Source organism: Gamsiella multidivaricata (assembly GCF_025024155.1).
Source record: "Gamsiella multidivaricata strain RSA 2152 chromosome Unknown BC939scaffold_11, whole genome shotgun sequence".
Lineage (NCBI taxonomy): Eukaryota > Fungi > Mortierellomycota > Mortierellomycetes > Mortierellales > Mortierellaceae > Gamsiella > Gamsiella multidivaricata.
This window is the reverse complement of record NW_026251719.1, coordinates 505,138-523,413: the sequence shown is the minus strand read 5'-3', so window position 1 is coordinate 523,413 and position 18,276 is coordinate 505,138. Positions and strand designations below refer to the sequence as shown.

General features: G+C 47.1%; 6 protein-coding genes across 6 annotated transcripts; 2 read left to right on the top strand and 4 right to left on the bottom strand.

Moving 5' to 3' along the window:
- BC939DRAFT_442039 (nicotinate phosphoribosyltransferase family-domain-containing protein) lies at positions 1-2,880 on the top strand. The gene is made up of 8 exons (XM_051554328.1): positions 1-363; positions 501-621; positions 765-920; positions 1,094-1,267; positions 1,388-1,710; positions 1,851-2,105; positions 2,233-2,314; positions 2,415-2,880. Exons 1-8 carry the CDS (start codon positions 197-199, stop codon positions 2,733-2,735), a joined length of 1,599 nt encoding a protein of 532 aa, XP_051415557.1. The 5' UTR covers positions 1-196; the 3' UTR covers positions 2,736-2,880.
- Positions 2,881-2,925: 45 nt separating this feature from the next.
- On the bottom strand, positions 2,926-4,320 carry BC939DRAFT_442036 (eukaryotic translation initiation factor 6). The gene is made up of 4 exons (XM_051554327.1): positions 4,197-4,320; positions 3,888-3,984; positions 3,317-3,750; positions 2,926-3,182 (listed from the first exon to the last, which is right to left on the bottom strand). The coding sequence occupies exons 1-4, from the start codon at positions 4,204-4,206 to the stop codon at positions 2,986-2,988; spliced, it is 738 nt and encodes a 245-aa protein (XP_051415556.1). The 5' UTR covers positions 4,207-4,320; the 3' UTR covers positions 2,926-2,985.
- Positions 4,321-5,142: 822 nt separating this feature from the next.
- On the bottom strand, positions 5,143-6,337 carry BC939DRAFT_27792 (uncharacterized protein). The gene has a single exon (XM_051551183.1). The coding sequence runs from the start codon at positions 6,172-6,174 to the stop codon at positions 5,350-5,352; it is 825 nt and encodes a 274-aa protein (XP_051415555.1). The 5' UTR covers positions 6,175-6,337; the 3' UTR covers positions 5,143-5,349.
- A 376-nt stretch (positions 6,338-6,713) lies between these two features.
- On the bottom strand, positions 6,714-7,277 carry BC939DRAFT_380694 (Gti1/Pac2 family-domain-containing protein; the record flags this gene model as incomplete). Its single annotated transcript, XM_051551742.1, has 1 exon — positions 6,714-7,277. A coding segment is annotated over one exon (564 nt), but the record flags the coding sequence as incomplete, so codon positions are not given.
- A 359-nt stretch (positions 7,278-7,636) lies between these two features.
- On the top strand, positions 7,637-8,852 carry BC939DRAFT_442032 (uncharacterized protein). Its single transcript, XM_051554326.1, has one exon. It carries the CDS (start codon positions 8,089-8,091, stop codon positions 8,365-8,367), a length of 279 nt encoding a protein of 92 aa, XP_051415553.1. The 5' UTR covers positions 7,637-8,088; the 3' UTR covers positions 8,368-8,852.
- On the bottom strand, positions 8,431-9,719 carry BC939DRAFT_27811 (uncharacterized protein). Its single transcript, XM_051551185.1, has one exon. The coding sequence runs from the start codon at positions 9,598-9,600 to the stop codon at positions 8,872-8,874; it is 729 nt and encodes a 242-aa protein (XP_051415552.1). The 5' UTR covers positions 9,601-9,719; the 3' UTR covers positions 8,431-8,871.
- Between the last annotated feature and the right edge of the window lie 8,557 nt (positions 9,720-18,276).

The following is an 18,276-nucleotide window of genomic DNA, read 5'->3' as shown; positions in this document are numbered from 1 at the left end:
GGGTTCTGGGTGACTGCCGTAGACCTGCTCATTTTCGTTTGACGAGGCTCAAGTTGCTACGCGTTTTTGCACTCTTCGTATCCATCGTCCTCCCTCCCTCTGCTTGTCAAAATACTGCTACTCAGTTCAATACCACTCTTCGATATATCCCTACCCCGAGACACATTTCTTCCCCTGAACTGTTTACAGCGAGATCATGATGGCGTTCAACATCCCGATGGCGGTCCTGACGGATTCGTACAAGACGACTCACCCATTCATCTACCCAAAGGCACAGAAGATGGTCGCGTACGCAGAGATGCGTCAGGCCTATGACAAAGACCCTCATGACAACCGTATCGTCTTTTATGGCATCCGTTTTATGTAAGCTATCCTAAAGGACAATGCCATTGTAGCATGTTGGTACACAGGACTCACCGGCAATCTTGTCTTTGGAGGGACATATAATGACGAGGCGACCATTGCTTATATTTTTTTTTTCTGGGAAATGTAAATGATAGCATTGAAAACTATGTGTCCAAGAAATGGACGATGCAGGATATTGAGCAGGCGGAGGTGTTTTTTGCGACCCACAACGCTGGGTTCATGCCCTTCCCATTCCCAAAGGACTTGTTTGTCAAGGTACTTATTTTTATCTGCGTTAGTCTGACTGACTGGCTGCATCGCCACCAAAAAAAAATGCAAGAGCAACCGTATTTCAGGAACAGAAACCTTAACACATTCAACCCCCTGGCCTTTTTTTTTTTTTCTTTTCCTTGACATAGATTGTGAAGGAGCACGATGGATACTTCCCTGTGAAGATCGAGGCGCTCCCCGATGGGACCGCATGCCATACACATGTGCCTACGTACCAGATCACAGCCGAGGGGGATATGAGCCGACTAGTTACTTTTCTGGAGACGTTGTTGACCATGATCTGGGTATGGTTGTCCCCGTTCGTGTGCTTATCATTAATTGCGTTGATCCTTGATAGATCGCGACTTGGTTGTTGATGGAACAGATTTTCAGTTCAAGAAACGATCTGTCGTCCTTGGCTGTTCCGTATTGATCTAACACAGCACGCGTTTTGCTGCGTTCTTCCACTTTTAAGTAGTACCCAACCACGGTGGCGACACTGTCGAGACGCTCCAGGGACTTGATTCAGGCCGCTTATGACAAGAGTGTGGATGCGGATAGCTTCTGGTCATTGGAGAGCCGATTGCATGACTTTGGGTTCCGTGCGTGCACGAATGTTGAACAGTCTGTCATCGGGGGTACTGCCCACCTTGTAAGTCAGTTCGGGTTCGATTTTTTTACCGTCTTTGCTTGCAAGAATGGATTCTCACTTGCTCGTGTCTTCAATCACCAGGAGTTAATTATGCCGCCATTCGTGACCGATCTATATTAGCTCAATTTCACGGGAACGGACACGTTGAGCGCCGCTTATTATGCACAGTTCCAGCTGAACAAGGGCGAGCCCGTCGCGAGCTCGATTCCGGCGAGTGAGCATTCGGTGATGATGGCCTTCCGCACGGAGAAAGAAGCAATGGAGGCGATGATCGAGCACTTTGGCGAGGGCGTGTTTGCGTGTGTGATGGATTCGTATGATTACCAAAGGGCCCTGGATTCTGTCCTGCCGGCGGTTGCGAGTTTCAAGCTGGAGAAGGGCGGATTTTTGGTGCTTCGACCGGACAGTGGAGATATTATCGAGTCCGTACTGCAGGGGTTGCGGTAAGAGTACGATCGAATATCTGTTGCAATGGGTCTGAAATGGTGGATGTAGGTGCAAAACGTCGGTTACTGATACCTTTGTTGGTTGCTTTCTGCTGGTTTTTTTTTTTTTTTTTTTTTTTTTTTTTCCTTTCTTTTAGCGCTGCTGAGAAGGTATTTGGGGTTGACGTGAACCAGAAGGGCTACAAGGTAATCCGCGGATGCGGTGTGATCCAGGGCGATGGAGTGACTTTCAAGTCACTGAGTCAGATCCTGGATGCAGTGCTGGCGGAGGGTTTTGCGGCCCAGAACTGTGCCTTTGGCATGGGCGGTGGGTTGCTTCAGAAGTTGAACCGCGATACGTTGTCGTTCGCGACTAAGTTGAGTCATATCGTCTACGCGGACGGTACCAGGAGGTATGAGATAGAAATCGTTGCGAAATGAGTGATTTTGTTGACGTCTAGTTCATTACTTGAGTTTTACTAATCTTTCCACTGTTGGTTTTTTATTTTTATTTTTTGGGGGTCATGGATGCGATAACAGGGATATCATGAAGCATCCAAAGACGGATTCTGAAAAGACCAGTTTGCCGGGTATCTTCGATGTCATCCGAAACGACCAGGGTGTACGTTCTTTTGTTTTGTCCCTCTTCATGAAGCGAAGAATGGCCTTGTGTTGGGACCCGCTAACATGCAATATCATTTTTTTAATCGCCATTGTAATAGATCCCGATGGTCTACCCTCGCGCTGAGGATGGAATACCGCACAAGGATAACCTGTTGCAGGTGGTTTATGATCACGGCAAAGTGCCTCTGGCTGCGACGGGAACAACGTCTTCGCTGTTTGCACCATCTGTGACTCCATCTATGGCCACCGAAGAGGATCGTATTCTGTCGTCCGCAGGTTCATTGCATGCGTGGCCAGTGTTTAGCGAGCTCAAGGGTCGTGTTCAAAAGGAGTGGGAGAATTTGCCGAAGGTGTTTGACCCGATCAGCAAGGAGTTGCGCGAGAAAATCAAGGTTGTGTTGGCAGCTGGCGAACCCTGAGTGCGAGAGCAAGACAACGGTATCTGTGGGAATAGAGGTCATATCAGGAGGAAGAGAGAAGGGATTGATACGTGGGCATTTTCACAAGTTGAATCATTGAAATAAAAGACATCAGGCAGAAGGCAGTTTTTGCTCTCGGATGTAGTTTTTTTTTTTTTTACTTTCGAGATGGATATGCTACAGTTGACGTGGATGAAGGAGAAATAATGCAAGTACAGGTAGGAGAAGGAAGAGGAGGAGGATGGGAGTTTTAGAGCATGGAATCGACCAAAGAATCACGCATATCCTCGATTACGGCAGTGGGACCCTGATCTTGCAGCTTAAAGACGTTTTCGATAAGGGAGAGTTCTGTGGAGGTGGTGTCGCGGCCTGCGAAGGCACACCAATCGTTGACGAGCAGGCCTGCGCCGATCACGTCTGAACCGCGATTTACGGTGCCAGCGACAACTGTTACGAGAGAAGAATGGAGGAAAAGGTTACGAGTGTTATTTGACGGACATGACAGCAGGACAACAGGACAACAGGACAACAGGACATGTTATTTTCAAGGACATCCGAGTGATAAAAAAACGAAGACTTACGTGGTACTTGAAGCAAGGAAGACAGCTCATCCTGATCCTGAATAGATGTGCGCGGATGAACCAGTCCGCCCTGGTTCGTCAGCCTACAGTAGGAACCCACCAGCGAATTCTGAGCGATGGTCTGTCGGAAGACCTCGACGTTCAAGACATCGGCAACGATTTCCTCGGTCTCGCGATCGAGGTCTGGATGGACGAGGGCCAGATAATCATTGCAGGCGATAACATTCCCGAGCGCGGACAGACGTTCCTCGACGCGTTGGATGCGGACGGTCGCGGGGAGGGAGTTTCGGAGGTGGAGGAGTTCTTGGTCCGTGGTGGTCGAGGGCACGAGGAGGCCGTGGCGGTTCCCGACGCAGAGGCGGCCGATGATCCGGGTTGAGGCAATGGAGGTGTGGACTATTGGGATGATGTCCTTTAGTTCTTGCTCGAATACACTAATATGGCAAGGTTTTGTATATATAAAAAAGAAAGAGAAAGAGAGAAAAGGTGAGGAAGGGTTCTAAGAGTAGGGTGGGCCCAAACAATATGGCGCTCGGTTCTTTTCTTTTTTTTTTAAGGAGGACAGGTTTACCTATAAAAATTTTCTGAACCACCGAGGGCGACAAGGCAGTAACTGTTGGTGAGCATGGCAAAGACGCCGATCTCGTTGTTGTTCTCGAATTGTGTGCCTGCGAGTCGTCAAGAAGAAAGAACAGAGTCGTCAATACTTTTTTTAATCCCCCCCCCCTTCCGCGTACTGCTGCTGCTGTTGCTGCTGCTGCTGTTGCTGCTGCTATATCACTATTCCCTTTGATCGCCTGAAGGGTCCGCGCCCGCCCTGTAAAGTGGCAGAGAGTGGGTGTTCCCGAGATCATATCCACAATCGTTGTTTTTTACGTACGGACAGCCATTCCTTGTATGCTTGTCTCCTTGCGAATATGAACGTGATTACGAATATATGTTCTGATGTAGCGGGGTAGGTATAGAGGGCGTGAAAAAGAAAGGTTGGGAACGATATCTTTTTTTGATTTTGCAATCCCCCCCCTCACCCTTCCCTCCTCCTTTTATCTAATCCATGTAAAGAAAATCCGCAGCCAGATCGACCCTGCCGCAGAAAAAAAAACCTTACCCTGCAAATCAAGAGGACTACTAACTACGCGAATATACAAAAAAGTTTAATAGGGTAATAGGGTTCCGCCCATGTTGCTGGTTTTTTTTTCCTCTCTGACGTCTTTCTTAGTGTTCAGCGGCTACGCCGCTCAATAGGTGTACAATCGCTTCTCCTGGAAGATAAAAAAAGAAATAGAGTCGATCATCGTGCTATTTTGCCAGGGGCGGCGTAAAAAAAAAAAAAAAAAGAAACCATCTGTCGCGTGGGAAAGGTAGATGGAGACTGCGCGGCAAGAACATTAGGTTAAGTGTGTTACAAAACGAACTCTATTTGTATTGCAACCATTCGTGTCTTTTCAATACAAAACACCACATCAAACCATACGCAAATGCAAGGTTAATGGTACAATTGAGGATTATATTGTATATATGAATACGAGAGAGAGACAGAGAGAGAGAGAGAGAGAGAGAGAGAGAGAGAGAGAGAGAGAGAGAGAGAGAGAGGCTGTCTTTTTACAAGAGGACCGTTGATCTTACTCTAACGGCCCCCACTTTTGGTAAACTAGACTATGAGAGTATAAGAATCAAACAAAAGCAGGTAGTGCGAAACGGTGCGAAAAAAGAAAAGGAATGAAAGAAACAAGCAGCAACGCGGAAACGGAAAAATGAGAACTAAAAGAACGAAAATGAAAACGAGCAGAAGACAGAGCAGAACAGTAGAGTAGAAATAGCACTTGCTTTTTTTTTTTTTCTCTCGCTCACTGCGATAAAAAAAAATAAAAAGAATCTATAATAAAAAGATAAATAACGAAGAAAAAAACCTCCCAAATGACCTCCACTCTAGGATCTTTTCCTTTTCCATGTCCGTCTATAAAGAGCATTGGCGTTGGCATGGGTGGATATTTGCATCCTGGTCAGCGGTTCGGCCGGAAACGAGCCCCAACTTAAGGAGATGAGCTGTCATGGTCATGCTGGTCATGATGATCCGAGATGGGCCCTGCAGAATAGGACTGATAGCTAAAGTCGCTCCAGCCTTGTGTCGTTGGTGGAAGCGAAGCATGGTGATGATGTGATGACTGAGGATGGCTGGACTGAGGTGAGCCGCCGGAGATGCCGCCAAATGTGCTGGGACTTGTTGTCACGGGCGAGTGGTAACCCATCTGCAGGTTAAAGTCGTGTGCAGAGATGTGACCATTGCTGCTTGAGCTCGGCATCATCATCGCAGGCGATCCTCCTCCGTACTGCCCAGGAGAAAGGCTGTGGCGCTGCTGTGAACCCTGAGAGGACTGTGGAGACTGGCCCTGGGTCGTCGCTGGATAGGGTACGAAGGACTGCTGCTGGTTGCGGGAGGGCATATATCGAATAGGTGGTGGAGTGGTCGATGTCTGATCTTGAGCAGGGACCGAAGTGCCATTGCCGTTGGAGACGGGGCCATATGAAAAGTTGGGGGGGAAGGTGGCGTGCTGTGGGCTATAGGCATGAGGAGAGTTATGATGATGCTGGGGTCCGCCAAAGTGGGCCATCCCATGGTATCCTTGCTGCGGTGAGTGCATGTGGTGATGGCTCTGCTGGTGGTGGTAGGGCTTGTTGAAGACATCCAGGGGCGAAGACCCTACGAGGTCGGGCTCTGTCTTGGGTCGGACATGGTTCCCAAAGCCAGCAGGCGTGAAATCGGCTCCATTGGCGCCCATGGTGTGGAAGGGGCCGCTGGGAGTGCGCGGGCTGTGGTTGTTGGAGACGGGGGACTGCATGTGGTCGCTCACTATCATTGTCAGAAGGAGAGGAAACCGGTTTAGAAAAAGAAATTTCCCTTACGCCATGAGTGTAAATGTAAAATGATTTCTTTGTGCAACTCTGCAAAGAGCGTATCGTGTCATCTGCTCAGCCGAATGAAGACAGATAAACACTCTTTCTACCCACTCTCCCGCGCCCGCCCGCCCGCTCCCCTTCTTATGGCACCTGTTCTGCGCATAAGAGTATGCAGAAGAAGATACATAGCGCAAACAACCCAGCAGCCCAGAAACCCAACAACCCGGTGAACAAGAAGTCGTGTCAATCTCTCTTGCTTGTTCAAATCGTCTTTCAGATTCACCGGTGATCATCATCGGTCCGCCTAGACTAAAAGCCTTTTCAGTCCAATTCCACTACAAGCCAACTCCAGTGGTCCATGCCTAAACTACCGCCACACATATGCCAGTCATCACATTGACACACCCAATACATTGCTGTGGTTGCTGTTGCTGCTACCGCTGTTGTTGTTGCTGTTATTGCCGTTGTTGTTGTTGTTGTACTCACGATCGTATGGTTGCTCGACGGTAGGTGGGATCCTAAAGTTCTGCTTCATCAGGAACTCGGGGCTGATCTCAAGACTGGCCAGCTCAGGGACTGAGGATGGCGTGCGCAGTTTGCCTGCCAAGACATCGTCCTTGGAATAATACGAAATCAGATGCTGAGAGACGCCATTGACGACGATCGACATGGTCTTCTTGACGAGGCCGTTCTTCTTAAAACGGTAGCTGTTAGTGAGCGAGCCGACGAGGGCACGCTCCTTGTTCTTTTCCAGTGCAGATTCGACATCGCTTGAGGAGCTGGAGCGCGAGGCACGGTCGATGGGCGAGGCGTCCTTCTTGCCCGAGTTGCGCTTGTCGAGCTCGCGGTAGACCAAGAAGTTGCCGAGAATGCGGGATGGAGACCAGACGAGACCATCGGTCCAACGCTTGATACCGGACTCGCGCTCGTCAAAGACAAAGACGGTGCCGGACTGGACGATGCGACGCTCCTTTTCCTGAAGTCGCCGACAGATACGTGGCAAGAGACCGCGACGACAGGCCTCGAAGATGAGGAGAGTGTCTTGGGTGGTCTCGATATACCCGTGGAAGGTTTCGACGATGCTCATGGCTCGACGGTGGAGTGTGACAAAAGAAAAAGAGGTAGAGGGGGGAGGACGACGGCTGTCTGGAAGAGAAGAGGGAGCGAGATGAGATGTTAGTTGGACAGGAACTTTGTTCTTCCAGTGGCCATTGAGATGAGAAGAGAGATGGAGCGAATTTGAAATCAATCCCCAGGTGCAGATGAGGCTTGATGGCGAGATCCCGCCACACTTCCTCTTTCTACTTTTATGAAGTACGTCAATGTACCCTCTCTGGCGTACCCAACCCATGCTGCCAACCCCCCCCCCCCCCCCCCCCATTATTCGCGTATCCGATGGCCCCCTAGCACCCCCCCATGCATCCCACTGAAGACGTCTTCTGCCGGCGTGCATGCCATCCACCAGCCAAAAAAGAAAAAAAAAAAAGCGCCACCATTGCATGGATAAGCGAAGAAGCGCCTTTTTTTTTTTTTCTCCTCACATATTCATCCATCACATCCAACATATACACTCCAAACGTATTCTCTCATCCCTCAGGTACACATGTACATGAGGGGAGGCGGATGTCGACGCCCGCTTGATATGGCATCCCCTCTCCGACCTATTGGCCGGATGGATGGAACTGCTTCCGGAAAATCGATTGACGCCTAGTCCCCATCCTCTCTGCCTCCCTTATCGCTCTCAGCTCTCTCTTTCTCTCACACACTCACACACACACACACACACACACACACACACATAAACATTCCTCCGCTCAAGCAACCAGCATACCCACCATAACAAATAAAATAAGAGGCGTGGTATTTTGTTGACAATGTGTGCGCGTGTCTCCTTTGTAATCATTTGTTGTTGTTATTGTCAGTCTCTCTCTCTTTCTAGACCGCGAAAAATGCGGCAGCCCTTACAAGGCCTAGCCAATCGCCCTATCGCTGCCCTTGTCCACCAGTCCGCATGTTGCATTAACCCCCCATCTTCACGGATTGATATGTTTGTGCATCCCTTAGGAGACATCCCACTCGCCCTCCTGTCCACTCCAAAAAAAGAAAAAAAAAAAAGGAAATCGATCGGGCAGATACTGCATCAAGGGGGTTGAGGTGGGGAACAGAGTTGGAAGATCGGGAGGTGCGGGGATGGCGGTTACTGAGGACAGATGACAAGAAAAAATTCGGGATAGAACAGATGCAAACAACTACATCATCCTGCACGCTGAACGAAGAACAAAAAAGAAAAAATACAAACCCAAAAGAATAACAAAACTGCGACCAGGAAACCCATGGTTCCCTCCCTCCCCTCCTTCCCCTCCTTGTCCCTTTTATCCAAACGAGCGAGCAAGATTATGAAATCAGAGAGTAAGAAGAAGGGTCTCGGCGGAGGAGGATAACATGACAGGATGGGACGACAACAAACAGACGCCGCTCCCTCTGCACATTGGAGGACACAAAAAAAAAAAAAAAGATCGTCCAACCATGTCCCTGAGAAAGATAAAAAGAAACCATGTGTACCAACGAAAGAGTATACAACCAGAGTATGCACTGAAAATGGGGGGAGGGGGGGGGAATCGTTCCAGTTTGTGTTCAGCATCCAGCTGCGTGCTTACCTAGAAGGTTTTCAGATGGCCGATCTTGTCAGAGGACCGGGGAGAGCGCAAAAAGAGGGGGAGGGGCTGTTGTTTTGCAGACGATGTGGGGGGATACGAAGGATGTGTAGGAGCAACGGTGACGGCGTGGCAAAGGGGCAGTAGGGTTTTTCTTGCTGAGATCGGCGCGGTGGCCAAGAGGGGGAAGAGGGTGGATTGAGTTTTCTGGGATGAAAAAGATGGTTTGAACTGTACACGAACTAAGAGAAGAATGAGGTTCGACTGGAGAAGGAAGGTTAAGGAACCTCGATAAGCGCAATGGAAGTAAACGCAAGGTTGAGGCAGGAGGGGGGTGGGCTCGAGGATAGGGAAAAGGAACGAGGGAGCAGAGGGAGGAAAGAGAAAGAGAAAGAGAAAGAGAGAGAGAGAGAGAGAAAGAGAGAAGAGAAGAGAAGAACAGAAGGAAGAGTGCAGATCTACAGCACGAAAACGAGAGGAGGAGGGGGAGAGAGAGAGAGAAAAAAGGTTTTGGGGAAGGACTTTTATATGGCGGAGGAGGGGGGAGCAAGTGACAGCGTTGGTGCCATAAGAATATTGTGCGACTGAATCGGTATATGGGGGGACTGAATGGTGGAATATAGGGAAATATAAAATATCGATCGGACATACGGACATCGGGTGAATGAATGGGAGGTGAGGGCACAGAGAGACAACGGCACTGAGTGGGAAATCGGGCAGAAGAACAAACATCACTGCTGCAGCAGGGTGTTGTTGTCGTCGCTGCTGCTGCTGTTTAGGGAAGAGGGAGGAGGGTGCCTGGAATGAAGTGCTGTAAATCGAATTTCAATCTAAACGACTCAGTCGCATTGAATACCTCCCCAAGCCTATTCAGTCTTTATCAGTCTTCTTTTCGTATACAGAAAATGAAATAACCCCCCCACTGCGTCCCATTGGTGCAGCACACACTGAGGATTCCTCTCCATTGGCTATGAACCTGCCCGCTCACCATCCACGCCAGCCAGTTGTAGCCGTCTCTTCTTGTCTCATCCCATATGGTATTTTTTTTTTCTTCCTCCTCCTAAGCAATATTCAGTCAGCTCAACTATTCGCTCGCTCCTCCTCCTTGCCTATTCTTTTTCTTTTTCAAACGCATCGCATCGCATCGCATGGCATCGCATGGAGAAAACATATAAGGAAAATTGGGGCAAATATAGCCTAGTCCAGCACCGCTGATGGGATGGAAATACCAGGATGTAATTGCATGCAGTTTTTTTTTTTTTTTTTACTCTCTTTCACTGCAGCGACAGCAATAGGCCTGCTCTGCAACCCTACGAATCAAAATTAAAAAGTACAATATAATGAAGCAACTAGAGGAATTAAGCAAATGGTTTAGTCAGACAATTCGTCCTGTTGGAGAGTTCGCAGCTCTTTACGTTAAGTGAAACTATCTTATTGGCGCTTATCGCACCATGATGCTGCTTGCTAGACTATTTAATCCGGAAAATTTTTACGGGTTACTGGAGGTAGTGCCCCAAGTATTCAGTCCAATTGAAAAAATATATAGCTTACCTCGTGCCCACTTGTCACCTCCATTCATCCTCCATCCGCTGTTCTCTCATCGAACACCATGCCCAAAGCCGGACACAAATCTCGAGCAAACAATGGGGTCTTGCCTTCCAAGGAACCAGAGTAACATTATCACTCGCGTACAATGGAGGAAAAGGCGCGATTTATCGCCAGTGTTCTAGTTGCCAAAGAGAAGGAAGAAAAGACTTTCTTAACCTATATTGCACGTCAACATGGCATCAAGGCTTCTACGGCTCACGATATATGGAACGAGCGAGACAATATCCTAGCTATCATAAAGGGAAAGCCACCCCGAGCTACCAAGAATGTCTTGCGCAGTCGTAAGCGAACAATGAAGGCCGTGGAAGATGCCCTTTACGAATGGTATATGGCATAAAGAAAATTCGGTATGATAGCTGTTTATTCATTTCTGTTATGTTAAATGCTCCTCCTAGAGCGCAAACACTCTTTTTCAATAGGCATCAATGTGACAGATGCTCGCCTGCAAGGAACAGCTGCGGTTTTATGGGACGCCATGAAGGATTACTACGTCAGTAATCATAGACCGAACTCAATTGCAAGACTCGGCGGGGAATCTCGAAGTACACTGGGCATGGCGAAAGCGGTTCTGTGGATCTAGCAAGTTATCTGCCCCAGATTGAGGACGCTCAAAGGAAGTTCGTTGACTTTAACCCCCAACGATATCTACAATTGTGGTGAAACTAGCCTCTATCTCAAGACCCTTTCGAACAAAACACTTGAAACTGGTCAGATTCGCGACAAAAAGATCGTTCGAACAGCAGCTCGTATGTCGATCTTGCTTTGCAGCAATGCTACCGGCTCCGACAAACGCAAGCTGTTTGTGCTATGTAAGTGAGATATAACTGCACATTCGAGCAATGATCTTCGCAATGATACTCACTAGATCTATTATTGCATTTTGTTGTTTATAGCGAAGAGCCATCCCCAGGGGTTGAATGAAGAGACGCTGGGGCTCATTGATGCTGACACTAAATGCAGCGGATATATGATCCATTCTCTGTTCGACGAATGGCTTAAAGACTTAGATAAGGATATGCAACAACAAGGACGCAAGATAGGCCGACTTATCGATAGCGCAGGAAGGCATGGTAAAAGCGAGGACGCAGGTCTTACCAACGTTACTATCATACGACTGCCACCAACACAACGTCCCTTACCCAGCCTCTGAACGTTGGCGTTATTCGGTCTTTCAAGCTTCGATGCAGCCAGAAGAAGCTCGAGATTATAGCTCGTGCTCGTGCGTTTTCAAGCAGCGCGAGTGATTTTATCGATGAGGACGAAGTTGATGAGGTTAACGATTTAGACATAGATTATGAGGCTCCCCAGAGGCCGAGGGAAGCGAGGGTCGTTTTTGTTCTCCGTAATCGCACCGCTAGTACTGCTGCGTCTATCCCCGAAGAATACTCATTGTTGGAATCGAACCCACGCAAAAAGAGGTTGTCTTATACGAGAAATCTATCAGGACCTCGCTAATACCACCCACGACATCCTTGACAGCGATAACTCCAGATTGCAGAGTCCTTTCTAGATAGGATGATTGCAATAAAAATGAATGAAACAAGACATATGCCACCTTAAACCTATATTCTATATATCTTTCAATTGGACTGAATACTTGAGGGCACTTCCTCCAGTAGTCCGTCGGATTACTGGAGGGTGACTGTTCAGTACATACTCCACATTGTTTCTCGATGCCTACCTAAAAAGGTGCCTGGATGGGTTAACGTATATCCCTCTCGCGACACAGCATTCACTCTCTTGCGACCAGGAGCACCCTTGGGGCTATTGTCGTTGCTGCTGCTGTTGTTGTTGTTGTTGTTGTTGGATCAATCTCCTAGCGCACCACATAACCACAGTCAGAGTAGAGTCAGCTGTACAAGCGCATTTGTACCCTAACCTCTGTCTTTTCATATCCCATCTAATGTCGCATGCATATCCTTGCCCACCACCCTAGTCTAGGGCAAACAGTGAATGCACCTTACCCATCGGGCTATATACCTCAAGTAAGGTATCTTAGGGTCCCTTCCTCCTCTCTGCCACATCGTCTTGACCATTGTGGCTCCTGGTCGTCCTCCGGAGAATTTAGAATCCTGCATCAAACACAGAGGTTACAACTTTTTTTTTTTTTTTTTTTTTTTTTTTTTTTGCCAGTATTAGATCGAATAAACCGAGGGAGGAGGTAAAGGGTAAGATCCTTACTCATTTTGAATCGACAGCTGTTCCACCTGCATTTGTTGGCTGCAGCATTTATTACTGTTCGAGGAGCTGCCTTACTGTACATCTCCGGGCCAGACCCACTCTTGCCGATAATCGCTTCAAGGACCCAGCTCAGGTCGTTCACTCTCCTTGATTTACATGTTCATGTTTTCACGCTAAAGAATATATTGTTCATGCAGAGCGGACAAAAAAAAAAGGACCAACCAGGAGAGAAAGAGAAATAGAAAACCTCTTTCAGAGTCTATATCGAAAAAAAAAAAAAAAAAAAAACCTCCCCCGATCCATAAACTTGTGCCAGAAAGTCTTGTCTACGCTTCTGAATTCTTGGCCAAATGTTCAAGGCAGCGTTGTCGTCTGCCCAAGATATCACATCTCTGAAATCTTGTGCTTCACAGTCCCAACGTCCACAGTGATTCCGTAGCCGTTGAATGGCCGATCTGGCCGATCTGGCCGAGGGTTAACCTTACAAGGGTTACGAAACCTGAGGAATCGGCATAAACAACTAAACTTAAGATTCTTGGTTTTCTGTGTTGTTCTTGCCCATGGATCTCGCCTCATGGCTCTAATCAACGCGCGACACTAATTGCTTTTCTACGAATCCGACCCTTTGCATAAATCCGAATCCACTCGGCCCTAATGCGTTTTCTTATGCTGTGCCGAACTCCATGAAAGGGACTAGAAACAGAAGCGATGTTACGCATCTACGTGCGGTATCAGGGTGGATCAATATGCTCGACAGTTTTGTGGATCAAGGATCATTCTGTATGGACCATGTCTGGGCCACATCAAGAGAACAAGATTTAGCTTTCTAGAAAAAACAAACAAAGGAGCACAACATTTAACATCGGCAAACAACTTGCATTACGGTGATAACGAAGAGAGGGGCGGGGTAGGAGGCAAAAGGAAGCATTTTTTTTATGTTCTATGAAGTAGTCGACCATTCACGATGAATGACTTCCCCACATGTGCAATCCGGGTCAAGGAGAGAGAGAAAAAAAAAACCATGGATTCCAGTCTAGGGCTTCTAGCCTTGCATCTTTTCTCGTGTTTGATCCGCTGCGATTTTTTTTCTGTATCGCGCAACGTTACACGTAACTGCATCTACACTTTATTCTTCATCCACTCGGCTGTTTCTTTTTTATCCCACATTATAATGCTGTCATAAACCCCGATTGCTGTACAGAGGAACATTCAATCTCCATCAGAATGATTGTTTACAATGGATGCATGCTGGGCAGATGATGCTTTCTGCACAAACATACAGGGGGGACAATGATGCAGGAAAAAAAAATGAGGGACTAAGCGACCCGCTCAAGGAGAGGACAAAGAGTGCAGGGAAGGGATGGAACACTATATGGTCAGAGAGGCATATCTCTTTGTGTACACTTTGACGAGATCCCAATGCAAGATGCGTCAATGAGAAAACTTGGACGGCTTTGTCTCACACAAAAAGTCCCTCCGAGAACGATGTGAGCGCAGTGCGCTGCTTACAATCTTTGGTTCCTTTAGTGACCCAATGCATCATTGTGTCATATCCTCTTTTCCTCATTTTTCTTTTGGTGGTGTGCGCAGGAAGCTCCCCACCCCCATTTGTTCGCTTAGGAAAATAAAACAATGACCTGTCCCTCCTTCTTTTCCACTACCATGGTTTCTCAATTGCTTTGGAGTAATGATCTAAACCCACCACTTCGCTTCCGTTTTCCTTCTCATTTTGTGCACGCTCTCTCGATTTTTTTTTATAACTAGCACAAACCCGTAAGCGTTTGGATGTCCGTCTAATTCAAAACAAAAACATTGAAATCAAGATAGGACGCTTTGCCCTCTAGCCTTTTTGGCTCCAAATGAGCAACTTAAACAACGAGGTTTTTTAACAACAAAACACTTCTTTTGGCCTGGGTATGTTCTCGCCCTTTTGAAGAAAGAAAGAAAGAAAGAAGAAAAGAAGGAAAGAAAAAAAAACGAAGAAAGAAAGTCCGCGAAAAGGGGTTAATTATAGTGATTTTGCGGGCAATATTCGTTCAATCGCATCCATGTTTAGTCATATAGCAACCCCCCCCACGTCGTCTTCCTCGGTGCCCACATGGTTAAACAAAAGTTCTCGATCTATCATGTGGGTTCGAGATTACTTTTAAAAAAAAAAGGGCGTCCTTCCATACAAGCGAGGTGGATCGGGGAACCTAGGCTTGTTGCTCAAAGCCTTAAAAGTTCCCACATCGCTTACGGGATCAACAGAGTAGAAGGCACGCCGGGGCCAAGTCTGAGCACAGAAACCTTCTTTCTTTTTTTTTCTCGAGGATAATCTGAGTAGACGATGCCCAGACTTTCTGGACGGCCAAGTGCCTCGCTCGCTGAGATGGGTAGCAAACAACAACTGTCCGTAGAGAGATCCTGCTTATGGATTTTTGAATGTGTATATTCGACATTGTAAAAAAAATAAAATAAAAAAAAGACTGCGGGGCTTTCCCACGAGGCATTAGAACGTTAGGGCCAAAAGCGACGTCCGTTGTAAGATGCGCACACGGACGAGAAGATTACACAGATCGTCGATTTTTTTTTTTTTTGTCCCACTCGTCTCAGATTACCATTTAATGCAAGATCTTTGGTGGAATACCGCTGCACAGGCATAGGGGAAGTTAACAGTGCTCAGTTCCCGGTGTGGGCCACATCGGTACATCTTCATGTTGTACTTGCAAACCATACATACACACGCGCACACACACACACACACATATATAGAGCGGGGAAACAACCCTTCCCGACTTGGCCTTTTTGTTTGTTTGTTACTTGTTCGTTGAAACCATGAAAAAACATGGATTTAATAGAAATCGAATTGTGGAGGAATCTGGGGAACGAATTCAAATTTTCATGAGCGAGAGGGTCCCTTTTATTTTTAGCTCATCCAATCGGATGTTGATTTTGCCGCTGGACAAATACGGAAGGGACGGACAGACAAACAAAAAAATGACGCGCGAGGGGTCCAAGAATTGGGACGTGTGTTGTGTGTGTTGTTGAATTGTGTGTTGTTGTGTGTGTATGGGCTTTTTTTTTTTTTGCAGGCAGAATGTTCTCGGACAACGTGCTTTCCCGAAGAAACTGCACGATTGTCTATGCATGCATGCATGCAAGCACGTATGCAAAAGGCCGTTGAGGAACAGAAAAAAAAAAAAAAAAAAAAAAACCTCGATCCATTCTCGACTCGTCTCCTGAAGGTGCTAAAACCAGATCCAAATGCCGCTTGAATCTTTCTTCCATCCTCCGTCTGCATACTGCACCAAGAGCAATCAAAACAACGAAGCCCGGATAACGTACTCATTGACCAAACCTCCATAGGAACAAAAAAATATTAAAAAAAAAAAAAGGGAAACGAAACAGAACGAAACAAAGTGGAGGCAAGTCTCTGTGTTCTCATAATCCTGCTCATCCCACGCTCATGGATGAGGAGATATCCGTTTGGCCGTCGAACAGGTCGAGATCTATGGCGATGATGATGATGCCATGGTATCCATTGCCATGTTTTTTTTAATATCGTTTTTTTTATGCAGACGCTGGAAGGCGGTCTTTCTATTGCTTGTTGCTGAAGTAAGTCCCCCCCCCCTTCGTCCTCTCTATCTTTCCAATCGCTGAAGGATGACTCGTCAACAAAGTGAAACATGTCTGGAGAAGGGTATCTTGGCCCTCCGCCCGATTGGGGGCCTGCCGCGTGGCCTTTTTGTCTATGAAGACATTGTTCGTTTATCGCAAAGCTCGGAGTTGTGTCCTTATAGGTCAGCGAGGACCCGCCCAGGAGCCCCCTTTGCTTTATTACTTTGCTTAAGAAGAACACATGTGACATATAAGCTATTTCATTTGGTCCTTTTAATTAGAGAAGACTTGCCAGGGCATTTTGGCATGGGTCCTTTTGCAGCATCTTTTCTTTCTACTCCTTTTTTTTTTTACTATTATTATTATTATTATCATCATCACTAGTGCCTGATCCATTCCAGGGGTTCAGCAGATATTAACGCCCTCAGCACGCGAGTTAAGGACCAACTTTGGGAAAACAGCAAACCGAGCCAGGGGTTTAGGGTTTAGTTCGGACAATTTATTTTTTTGTTTTATTACTTTGAATCAGGGAAAAAAACGTAAAATACGGACGCAAACTAAGCAAAAATATGGGAAACTATAAAACGGTGGATATGGGTTTAGGGACCAACATTGCATAGGACTAAAAAAAAAAAAAAGTAAGGAGGGCCAAGCACGCATAAAAAAAAAAGAAAAAAAAAAAGCTAAGTAAAAAAAGTTATTGTATCTGCGGGGGGATACGTCCTATCTTGCTGTTAAAGGAAAACATCGGTTTTGGACAAGAGGCAATGTATAGGACGTCCAGAGACGAGATGTGATAAAAAGATATACATGGGATACATGGGTAGACTAAGGATAGGACAGGCAGCCAATGGCAAAGGGTATGGCTCCTTAACTCCTGCAGACCGGCTCTCTGCAGCCACTCGGGTAGACCGATCCAGTCATGATGTGCAGTTCGCACGTACTTGGTGATGTACTGGCCTACTATGACATGATAGTCTCCTTGGACACTTTATCCTGGCGATGGACGTCTGCTAATCAAAATGGGATTTATTGCATTGGAAACGCCGTACATGTGTCCGCTGATAAATTGGTCCCGGGTTCTGCCTGGGTGGTCTCGTAATGTATGCCGCACAGCCAATCACAGCGCAGGAGCTTCCTGAGCGGGCGATAACATCGCGCTGGGACAAAAGTGTGTCGCCAGCCATGGGTAAATGAAAGAGACCCAAGAGCCCTGCCTCTCTCCTCAGCAATTTCTTTTCCCCGGGCCCAGATGCTTTGCCTGCTCGTCTCTCTTCCTCAGCCGTTGCCGTCCAAGGGGCTATCTATCGTTTTGATTCAAAAGCGGCCTATTCCTCTCGGTGCCTATATCGTTTGCCATGTATTTTTTGCAGGGTGAATATCTTCTTCTTCTTCGTTTTATCGCTGTTTGGTCAGGGAAACCTGGCAAGGTACGGGTCATGAAGAAGATAACGGGCAGGGAACTGTCGACATGTAGCTGTGGTTGTAACTGCCGAAGCAATTGCAGCAGGTGGATGTAGCAAGGGAATACTTGCACAGGGGTACTTTTTTTTTTTTCAACAGGCTGGGCAAAATGGATTCGAGGCTCCGCGGACTTCAGGTGCCAAGAGGAAGAATGGAGCTTTTCCAGGCTCAAGAGATCGGCACCTGGTCCAACAAAATGGACTTCTGGTTTTTCTCCGTGTCTCGTTAACGTTGATGCATACCATTGAGAACCTTCTTGGTTCCTCTGTTGGGTCGTGGGATAAAAAAAAAAAAAAAATGTGCTCTCAGCATATGGAAACTAAGAGCGATAGGGGATTGAGTCCACATTGACTGATCACTCATAACTTTCCTAGTTTGTAATTACGCGACCTAGATGAACGCCAGTAGTTACCCAAAGATGGTCTTTGGTCGCTTGAGCGGTGCGACGTCAGGAGGAAGCAAATCGGCGTTTTGCACAAAGAAGATTGGAACCTTGTGATGAATTGCTCGCACTTTGAAGTTTAGGAAAGAAAGAGGGGACAAAGCATGCCAATG